Genomic DNA, 11,287 nt, shown 5'->3' with positions numbered 1-11,287 from the left:
TTTGAACCGCGAGGGTGTCGAGGACTTGTTCTACACAACAGTGCGTTATTTTATGTTCCTGGTGTCAATAATGTGGTGACAGGAGGGTTTAAAAGTGGGGTTGAGACAATCTCCTGACTGAAAACTCTGTGGGTCAGTTAGCAGGTAAACACTTGGATCTGCACAGGTCACAAAGTTTCCATCTCTTATCTTTGACAACGATGGCTACGTTCTTAACATAAAATGATGACCGTAGAGCAAAAAACGTGGACTTCTTATTGATTCTCTTTATATTTATTAATGATTCATAATTCATTTTAAAATATTAACACATAATTAGTCCTTTTATTTTAAACTAAATTATCAAACAATACATTACTATCATGATATCTAGATAAATAAAAGAATCGCAAAATGAAATTGTAAATGAATTTAATAATGGATTATTATTATTATTATTATTATTTTTGCACAATTCATTACTGAAGCACAAAATGCTTTAATTTGATGCATGTGACTCTTCTGGTCCTCCATACAAATCCATAGAAAATGAAAAATAATGTAGGAAATGAATGAAAGCTGCTATAAGAAGGTGATCAGAAAGAGAGAAACAATGTAGAAAATAGAAGAAGCTGGGGTTTAAATGACAGGAAGAGGTGGCGCACGGAGAAAGAAAAGACACAAGAAACCTTAAATTACTTTCTGTGGATGGAGAAGAGAGGAGCGTGCTTTTGTGTGTTTGATTATATGTGTCAGCAAGTGCATGCGCACAAGTGTCAGGGTGATGAATTGCCTGTTCTAAGCCACACATTTTCTAATAAACCCACAGTCACATCCTGTGTGTGCAGACACAGGGATGCAGCTCTGAGCAGAGTGGATACACTTGCTAAGCTACTGTAGCCAGAAGTACTTAGTTACAATAGTTTGACTGTAAAGCAGCAGAAGGCTTATTGACATAGTTGTGAAGGTGTGTAAGTAAACACTGATTTTTATAATATATAATTTGTCTCATTGTTGAAAAATATTCAAAAATTGTGAATACTTAACAGATTATGAATTCCTCCTTCTTCCATGGGAGACGGGGGGAGAGTAACTATTAAAGGGGATAACTAATAGGACCTAAAATGTTTTGTTTTTTATTTATTATTATTATTGTTATTATTATTATTTATTTATTATTTACTTTTGTTTTCTTTTTACTTTTGTTTTTTTCTTGATTATCACTTAATACAGATCATGTTGCTTCTACAAACATCGAGATGACAATTTTGGCTTTAGGTAAATTTGAGGTCATTTTTTACTTCATTTAAATGTCATAAATGGTTAAGAAAAAGAGGCAGGGCAAGTTTGTCTGTGGAAGAAAAGGAAGAAGGCCCAAGAGACAGAAAAGCCAAATTTGTCTCTTCTATAAACAAATGAACAGAGAGCTAAATATATTCCCCTGACAAATGAACTCTGCATTGAAATATGGCTTCAGGACAAAACTGCCTCACTAGTTGTGTTCTTCAATCTATTTAAATAAAGATGTTCTACTTCTGTCCTTGGACGAATTCTTAGTCACTCTGGTTGAGATTAATAAACGTATTATTTTCCCCATAAATCCAGTTTAGTTGTCAAAATGAGGGCAGATATATTTGTAAACATGTAGCTTTATTAAACATCAGCTCCGACGTGGACATTTTTGTTTTTTGAAAGCAGGGCAGAGAGCCACAGAGCATGTGTACTGTGCATCATGTAACACTTTATTATGTACTAATCCTACAAGCCAGTGTCATGAACGATTACCCTCCCCCGGTAACAAAGTCAGCCTCTGATCTCTGCACGTGTCTTTCTGCTCGCACTGGGTATTATTATTTATCTTTAAGTTGTTAAACTATTATAAAATGTACTTGTCAAGGTCAGGATGTTATGCTATTACAGGTTTGTCCAAATTCTCCACATCAGACGTGAGTGCTGCTATTATGGGATGATCTCATCTCAGTTTTTTCATTGTAGTTGCTTTAATATTTACATTTTCTAAAAGCCAGAGTATTCTAAGAGGGTGTTAATATGCAAGTATTACCAAAGAAAAGACATGATCTATCTCTATATCTCTATATCTCTTAAAAGAATCTTTACCTTTGAAGATGTGTTCTTCAAAGGTAAGGACTGCTCTGTAATGTAATATTCTACGGTCCTTAGTGGACTGGGAGGCAGTCAGAGGTGGGGGACCTGGTGCTCTGATCCCTGGAATGCCGCCTCACTGGTGAGGAAGGAGCCTGACCTGGTGCTGGAGGTTGGCAGATACCAACCAGATATAATTGGGCTCATGCCAAGAGGCTCTGGAACCAGTTTCTGGAGAGTGGACTCCACCCTGGAGTTTCCCAATGGGAGGCAGTGGTGCAAATGTATCTCCCTGGCTCGCTGCCTGTGCGTTGGAGTTTTCCTCAGGCCCCAGGTCCTGACTATCGTTTGTACCTAAGTGCCAGAATCCCTGGATGAGGTGCTGGAGAGTGCTCCACACAGAGACTCTACTGGGGACTTCAAAGCTCTCACGCTGATGTTGTTAAACAACTGCACGCTGGGGCGGGTGAGATTCCCCCTCAGTTCCTGAAGATTCTGGATGATGTAGGGCTGTCAGGACTGACACGTCTTTGGGTGGGTTTGGGGGTTTGGGTGCTTCTGGATTTGAAAACTAGGTTGTTGACTCCCCTGTTTAAGTAGGTAAATGGTAAATAGCCTGTATTTATATAGCGCTTTACTAGTCCCTAAGGACCCCACAGCGCTTTACACATCCAGTCATCCACCCATTCACACACACATTCACACACTGGTGATGGCAGCTACATTGTAGCCACAGCCACCCTGGGGCGCACTGACAGAGGCGAGGCTGCCGGACACTGGCGCCACCGGGCCCTCTGAACACCACCAGTAGGCAACGGGTGAAGTGTCTTGCCCAAGGACAAGGACACAACGACTGAGACTGTCCAAGCCAGGACTCAAACCGGCAACCTTCCGATTACGAGGCGAACTCCCCCATAAGTAAGGGGACCAGAGGGGGTGCTCCAACTACAGGAGGATCACACTCCTCAGCCTCCCAGGAAAAGTCTATCACAGGGTACTCGAGAGAAGAGTCCATCCATTAGTCAGACCTTGGATTCAGGAGAAATAAAGCCACTTTTGCCCTGCTCGTGGAACACTAAACCAGCTCTTTATGTTCTTGAAGATATTCAACGGGTTGTGAGCATTTGGCCAACCAATGTACTAATGTAATTTCGGGACTTGGAGACAACATTCAACCAAGTCCCTCGGGGTATCCTGTGGAGGGAGTTTCAGGAGTTGGGGCTGTTTGGCCAGTTGTTATGGGCCATTCAAGCTCTGCAACTGTAGCAAGTAAGTCAAACACCTTTCTGGTGGCTGGCCTTTGCCACAGATTCTCTTCATGGATCGGATATCTAGGGGTAGCCAAGTCGGGGAGGGTCTCCTCTTTGGTGAGGATGTGGTTCTGTTGGCTGTGAAACGTGAGAATGAAAATTAGCACTTTGACCACGGGGGTTGAACTCCAGTACTTCAGGACTCCTGAAACTTTTAAATGTGTCCCTGCTGCAACACACCTGAATAAAAGTAGTAGGTCATTAGTAAGAACCGACGGCATGCTGATGTGTCAACGCCTAACCTCAAGTAAATGTAAATAAATCTACGTTTGTGAAAAAATCTAATTCTAAAAGTACTTTTATTGTTGTTCATTCAGTCATGAGCTGCTGTAACATGAATCAAATGGCTGAATTGTCACCTCAGCATGGAGTCAAGTTCTATAGAGTCTTGCTAATGACCTACTAATACAGGTGTGTTACAGTGGGACACATGGAAAAGTTTAAAGACACCGGCCCTCGAGGACTGGAGTTCGACACCTATGTCCTAGACTGTGGTTCTCAGCTGGAAAAGGGTGGAGTGACGGATACAACCAGCATATGTGAATTTTCTTCAAAGAGTGGCTGGCCTCGCCTGGGTGAGGAGCTCAGTCATTAAAGAGGGAGTCAGAGTAGAGGTACTGCTCCTACTCATCAAAAGGAGCCAGCTGAGGTGGTTCGGGAATCTGACCAGGATGCCTGCTGAAGTATTCTGGGGATCTCGTACTGGTGAGGAGGTTCTAGGCCAGGACTTGCTAGAGAGATTACATTTCTTGGTTGGCTTAGGTACATCTCTGTGTCCCCAACAGGTGGCTGGGGTGAGGGAAGCCTGGGCTTCTCTGCTCTGACTGCTGTCCTAACTACCTGAACCTGGATAAGCAGCACAAAATGGATGGCTGACTGGATGGACGGAAATATTCATCCATCCATTCAGTTCTGATTGACTGATTGATTGTTTGTTTTGGGGTTTTTTTCCAAGTCAGGTATTGGATCAATGCATGTATTGCTATTTTGTAAAGCATCTTGCAAAGCAAACTAAAGTATAAAATTTTGGGTAATTTAAAAGTTACATAAAAATACCAAGCAGTTAAATACAGCATAATGCAGGCTCAACTGGTTAGTCTGGTGCAGAGCAGACTGATGCTTGTGTCACTGTAAGGTTACATCAAGGATGGCAGACATCAATAAGTTTAAGATGATTAGATTTACTCACTTAATTGCACCTTTCATGCTGCTTTTATATGACAGCTCATTTTGCATTTACTTATATCTGGTGGAATCAATTTAGATACAAAAATCCACAAAGAGCAAAAAATCCCAGAGCAGCAGCAGAAAAAAAATCAGCTGATCACAGCCTAAACACAAAGAAGACTCAACGGGAACGCACAATACAAATTATTGTGTGACTTATGGAAAGTGACAAAATCCCTTCATATCACTATATCCATTGCACCGCTTACACATGACCTTAAAGGTCCTCCACATTCCTTATCTGTAACCCCTGCCTGTTACCCAGGTAGTAGTTAAAAAAGCAACTCAGATAATAATCAATGCTAAAGCGAATATTAAATCACACTTTTTCAAAAAGCAAATATCAGCAGTCTCATAAATGCCTCCTCAAGCCGACACAACTTTAGACACCTCTGCTGCAGGCAGGCAGGTCCTCTCACTAACAGCTGAAGTAGTCAACGTAGGTAATACTGAACAACACTTTAGGAGGAATTTTTGACAGGTCAAGCTCCTGTTTCAACAGTTATAATTTAATCTTGCTGGGACACACAGTGGTGTTTGCCGTTGTGGTCGGGTATGGTTTGTGGCTCACCTGCAGAGGAGGGGTGGAGCAGTGGGATTAGGATTTCGTGTCAGGGAAGGCTGGTGGTCACAACCTAACCATGCCTTCTCTACTCGAGTACTGGGACCTGAAGCAGCTGAAAAGCTGCGCAAGTAGTGGAAACCCTCATGAAGAAACACACTTTTCTTGCAACGACGTGTGCGACTGGTCCTTTATGATTATAGCAGATTAACTATTAGTCATTTTCAACAGTCATGTTAGCTGTTTTTAATCATTAACATAGAAACTAGCAGGCAGTCGTTAGATTAAAAACCCCGAAAGCAATAATTGCTGTTGGGCTGAATGGGTCACCGGTGGGATATGGAGCTGTGGCTGACTGGATTACAGACGCCTGGAGAACCAGGTGGGTTGCTGGCTGTGCAGAGCAGCAGGAAATCTGTAGCTGAACTGAGATTATTTTTTGTAGCACGCTGTGAGGTCAGTTTTAAAATGCAGGCCGTCGCTGGATCAAAGAAAGCTCTGTTTTTGATGCCTTCATTTTAGCATAGCTGGAATCACACTGATCCAAAGTTAATTTTTAACATTTCCATATTTCTCTTCCTATACAATAATTTAATTATTTGAATGTGTTAGGTAGTGTACTGTTGTACCCTTCATTAGTTGGTTCTGAAATATATTGTGTCTTCAGCATAGAGCTAAATCATCTGCACAGCGAATACAACCTCTAAACTTAAATACTTTGTTAAATCTACCTTATGGTTAACAAAACTGGTTGATAATTATCGTTTACATTTTCATAGAATTGCTTCTTCTCGTTCAGAGTTGTTGCAGGATGGGGTCCAAATTTCATGTGATATTGAAAAATGGTTTTGAGTATTTTATCCTAGGACAACTGTAAAGGTGAGACTATTGTTTTGTGTTATTTTTATCACTACAGCACAGAACTGCATACATTCATTAGTGATGTTGGTGACAGTAATGTGCTTTGGAATAGTTTGGCTTCGCGTCTGTAGCCACTAGCAGCCGAATCACAGCACAAAGCCTCAGCAGCACTGAGAATGCACAGACGTGTGTTTTGTGTACGGTCACATCCCATCAAGTTACAAATGACTAATTATTGTTGCATCGTGAATATCGTCGAAGGACTGTTACTTTTAACGCTCTGAGCCTTTTTGAAGGACCATCCCACCAAATCCTCCTCCGCCTCATTCACTCTGGAAACGTCTAGAAGCTGGAAGTGTCACATGGAAGTGTTAATGCACCACAAAGGCTTGATTTGTGATACAAGATGATTCAAATATGGCTTCTTTCTCCTCTTCTTATTCCTTCTGTGTGCGCGGATTGCAGCCAATTGCGTTTTTTCCGGGCCATGTTTGTGTGCACGGAGGACGTGTAGTAATCTGAGCAGATGTGATCACACAAACAGGCTACACAGAGAAAAATAAGACATTTACGTAGGTGATTCCCCCGCACGAACAACATAAGCTACATACTGCGAGCACACACCCTCCATGCAGAAGCACGCATATCTGTGTACGACATGTACACAGTAGCCGATATAACAACCAAACGAAACCCGTTCTTCATCACTCACATTAGGCTGACATCACATAAATCTCTTTACCTCATAAAGACTCACGTCAGCCTTGAATAGGCGATAAAGTCAACAATCCACGAATTAAAAGGCGACTTGGATTCCCATCACCTCTCCAGAGGAGGAATAAAGCACAAGACAGGCCGGCTGGCGTCTCCTGACATTTGATGTTTTGTAGAGGAAGCTGCTGTAAGAGGAAAGCTGTAAGAAAGACAGGTGATGGAAAATGGGGATAAACAGGCCCGTACCCGCGGATGTTTGCCAGCAGAGGTCCAGGACGGCTCGGATCTGTGTGGAATTCCTCCTGTTGATGGGAATATTTGCGGGGGCTTCAGTCGCCGCACGGCCTGGGAAGCGTAAAGAGGAGTGATGGAGAAGAACAGGAAGCGCAGAGCATCACAAGCAATATCATCTCTCTTCCGTTCATCTTACGCCAGAATCGATTCTCCCACAAATAACGGCAGACAGTGCGATGTCACCTCTGTCTCCCCCTCTCTCTCCTCAGCTCAGTTCAAAAGTGCCATACGGCCAGTTTCTTAAAACAACAACACATACATCATAATAGAATAAAATAATAAAAGACAAGCAATTAAAAAAATACAATAAAATAATACAAAGATTAATACACAGTTCAGTTTATTATGTGCTAGTCATTTCAGATCATTCACTGTGTCTCCTGGGAGTATTTTCCGTTTTGCAATGTCACTGAAATGTAGATTTACAGGACAGAAATGGTAACAGCAGCTGTTCTTTACTGAATGATTTCCATTTTAGGAGGCCAATAAAGTATGAGATGTATATAGATGTTCACTGGTGATTGTTTGTCGAGGAAATCTAGTATTGTTTTGCTTTATTTGCATGATTTATTCAATAAAAAGCCAATTTGAAACAAAAGGTTGTGTTACAGAATTCTACAATAAGGTATGTGTGGCAAAATATGATGCGTCAAATAAATGTATCAGGAAAACCATGAGCTGTTAAAAATTGAGGCAAAGCGATGCAACCATTTATGACCATGCAACCATGTAAAACAACAGAAAAGCAAAGAGGCTTTGCAATGTTATACTTTATTCATCTGCATATAGTCAAGTTGTGGAAAAAGGTTTCATGTTGAAAAATGAATGAATTATTTATATTGTGTCTCTGACCTAAAGTCAGAGAAATTGGACATGATTCTAAAACCTGCACTGAAAGGTTGGATGGACTTAAACCAAGTTCTGAAACATAGAAAACAAAGAACAGGCACAATAATCCTCGTCCCCAAACAGGGTAAAGACACAAGGGTACTGGGGAAACTAAGATCAATTACATTACTAAAGATTATAGACCGATTACAAACTCAGGCTGTATCACAACAAGACAAAAAAAGAAGCTTGTGTTAAATGCTGGGTGCAAAAAAAATCCATGGTTTTAAGAAGAAGAGTGCCCTTTATTTGCCATGAGGGGATGATGCTGGTCTGTGCACTGGTATCCAGCTTGAATATTGTCTTTACATTTTCGCATCCAAGTTCTGTGTCTGCATGTGCGCCAGCCTCATCTTCAGTTACAGTAACAGTAACCACAAACAGTTCTGAGTCCTCGTGGATTTCTTTGATGAGCGCACTTCTCTACGACCTGATTCATGTGAAACTTCGTTCTACAGGCTTTTGCAAACTAATACTTTTTGTATTTCAGACACTGTCAAGCATTCTGCTTGTGTACTGTGGTGTCTCACGAGCCTTAACTGGTGCTTCTAACCTTTCTTGTAACCCATCAGCGTGCCCTACTGTGCCCTTTCTTCCATGTTTATGTTGTATTGAGTGGACCTCGTGGCTGTTGCTAACCATAGCCTTTAGCTGCATCTGAGCTCACTCATGGGAGGGGCCTATGTCTGTTTAGGTCTGCTCCTTAGCTGGGCAGCTTTTCCCTTACTATTGATGAGCAAGTTCCAAATACAATACAGTCCCTGACCATTTGGTCATTATTTCTATAGTTACAGTCTTTCACCTGTAGCTTCAGCGCTGTAACAAAGTGCTTTTCAGTACCACTGAAAAGAAGAGTTCCTTTATTTTATTCCAATATTCTAAACGGCACCATATTGTTTAAGTTGCTGCTGCAGTGACACTTGAATTCATCACTTTTTGTTGGCTAATTTTGTAATAGAGGCTGACAGAGGTGCAGGAGCAAATCAGCCTGGCCTGCACTGAACACCCGCCTTGGACCGGTGCAGAAGCCAATTTAAGAGGTGGATACACATTGAAACTGCACATACCAAATGCTCCAATGTGTTTATGACCTCGGATAACCTGTAGGAGCACCTTTGGCAGGCCTACACACTGACATTAGCCCATTCTCATCAGAACAGTGTGAAATTATTGCACATGTCTAAAAGCGTTGCCCATCTAATGATGCTGGAGGATGAAGAAAAGGGAATTATCCTAATTCTAGAGACCACAGCAATGGCTGAAAGTCTGAAGAGATGTCCTGCAGGGAGGACGTGAAATGTCACTGTGGATAGTGGAGGTCCAAATGTACTCGAGTGAACCAAACACTGGAAAACTGGAGAATCCCCAAGAGTGTTGGGGTGATCGTGAAGACTAGCCTATCCATTCACTTAAACACTGGAACCCAAAGCAAAATCAAATATACATTATATAGATATAAAAACAACTGGGCTGTAAAATCCTTAAAATATCTTAATGAAAACCACGTCTGCTTTCAAGGAGAAAATAAAACAGGCAGGTCAGCTCTGACTCCTTCTGTGCTCTCAATTTTTCCTGCTTTCAACAGAAGATGTTATTTGTAGTATTGAGTGACATCATCCTCACTATGATCTGTTACTCACACACTGCGCCGCCATAAGAAGTATATTTATATTATAGAAACAAAAGCTAGAAAATCTATTTCCTGACAGATGTGTTTTTCCTATCCCCCCCTTTCTTCCCAGTTATGCAGGTACACTATGACCAAAACTCCAGACTCCCAGTGATAAAGTTCAGGAACGTTTCTGTGTATTACAGCAAACACAGCAGTCTTTTCTCTGTATGTTTGACTTTATAAATGGATTTATTATGAGCAACGCAAATGTTAACAAATGGAGACACTAATTGTTACAGTCACAGCCTGCTGTCTTTAACAGGCTCAATGTTTTTCTTGCCTTGATTGTGTGAAGATTTCTCCAAAATCCTCAGTGTTGATCACTGTTATTGACAGTCTGGTGTAATAAGCTTGTTTGGAATTGCTTCACGGGAAAGCATTATGAAGATGTAGTCATAGCCAAATTGGGCCAGCAGATGTCACTGTGGAGGAGCTAAGAGGAGAACAGTGTGGCACGTGCTCAAATGATCCAAAGTATGTATTAATCAAATACCCCCCCCCCCAAAAAAAAGATGGGCCCGATATCACAGAACTGTTACATGATATTAAATCTAAACTGTCAATTCACCTCTGTAGAGTGGGCGTCAGAATGAAGCTCATATGAAGCTCAATGAAGTTAATATCAAGTTGTAGATTGAAGCTGCTCTTCATATTTCTGGCCACCAGATGTCACCACAGAGAACAGTGTTGAAAAGCTTCGAGTAACCTGTTTCGATACAAGCTTCAGAAAGTTTCATTTGGCCATCGCGAACTTTTGGTACGCACCTGCATCGTCGATTAATCGCATCGTAGATCCCACACGGCCACGGCCCAGAAGAAGACGAGGAGGACGCTAACGGTAGCACCAGCAAATATCGGAAAGGAGATACGATGACGTAATCAGAAAGCGCCGTAGACGTTAGCAAACCAGTTAGCTCCGTTAGCCCGCAATTTGAAAGGAGCTTACTGACAGCTTCGTAGCTCGTGTGGGCCAATGTTTTGTCTTGGTAAATGACCCAGCAGCACCTCTGGTTCCTAGCAGCTGTTTGGGTTAGTCCTGGCTCGCCTTCATTATGACAGAGGAAGATGATTTACCAGCCAACTTTTTGACAGAGAAGATGCAGCACAGCAGTGGAGAGCTGGTCCCTCCCGACGGCCTGTGTTGGTTGTCAGTGCTGTTCTGTCTGATGCTGGCTTGTTTTTATGTTGGCAGCTTATATGTGTGGAGGAGTCACCTGCCGAGGTGAGCTACATACGCTTTATAGTGGGGCTTATTTGAAAGGAGAGTCGGTGAACTGCTTTCATTCCTGTATTATTTACCCATACTGAAGTTTGCATCAAGTTTGAATTAATATTTCATTAGAAATAACTGATCAGTCTGCATGTTTGTGGAGCATGTTATAGAGTCACTGAAGAAAGGCTGGTGGCATCTGCAAGTGAGCTTTTTCACGCGGTTCCGTTCGTTTTAGTGAGGAAATGTATCTCTATGATAATCTTCAGTACTCATGTCACAGTGTGGCTACCAGTGCAGTAATGAAGCAATGACAGTTTCCTTGTTTCTGACTGGATTAACCTGTGAGGAGCTTCCAGGGCTGTTGCTACTTCACCTCCACCTGGGCACACTGCAGACCAGGTTTTACATGTGTCCTTGAACACAGCTGATTTAAGTGGCTAAACGACTCTTCAACCTCTCTTGAA

At 41.8% G+C, this 11,287-nt stretch overlaps 2 protein-coding genes across 6 annotated transcripts in view; one reads left to right on the top strand and one right to left on the bottom strand.

Annotated features, from left to right (window-relative positions):
* The window catches only part of peli3 (pellino E3 ubiquitin protein ligase family member 3), a 38,113-nt gene extending 27,681 nt beyond the window's left edge, over positions 1–10,432 (bottom strand). For 2 of the 5 annotated variants that reach the window (XM_005752739.1, XM_005752740.1), the window contains exon 1: positions 7,003–7,275. Coding sequence is in view for 3 of the 5 variants with exons in the window: in XM_005752737.2 (XP_005752794.1) it covers positions 6,785–6,789 (5 nt within the window). In the remaining 2 variants the exon portion in view is untranslated. Of the gene's footprint in view, positions 1–6,784; positions 7,277–10,375 lie in introns of those variants that run through there. The other 3 variants (XM_005752737.2, XM_013915845.1, XM_005752738.2) reach the window with 3 other exon arrangements.
* Positions 10,433–10,653: 221 nt separating this feature from the next.
* rce1a (Ras converting CAAX endopeptidase 1a) overlaps positions 10,654–11,287 on the top strand; it is a 12,503-nt gene continuing 11,869 nt past the window's right edge. Inside the window, exon 1 of the mRNA XM_005752752.2 lies at positions 10,654–10,832. Coding sequence (XP_005752809.1) covers positions 10,663–10,832 — 170 coding nt within the window. The 5' untranslated portion in view covers positions 10,654–10,662. The remainder of the gene's footprint in view (positions 10,833–11,287) is intronic.

The sequence above is a fragment of the Pundamilia nyererei genome, unplaced genomic scaffold (genome assembly GCF_000239375.1).
Source record: "Pundamilia nyererei isolate P.nyererei 1_Seehausen unplaced genomic scaffold, PunNye1.0 scaffold00377, whole genome shotgun sequence".
NCBI classification, from domain to species: Eukaryota; Metazoa; Chordata; class Actinopteri; order Cichliformes; family Cichlidae; genus Pundamilia; species Pundamilia nyererei.
The sequence above is the reverse complement of the archived record's forward strand: the minus strand, read 5'-3'. Positions and strand labels throughout refer to the sequence as shown.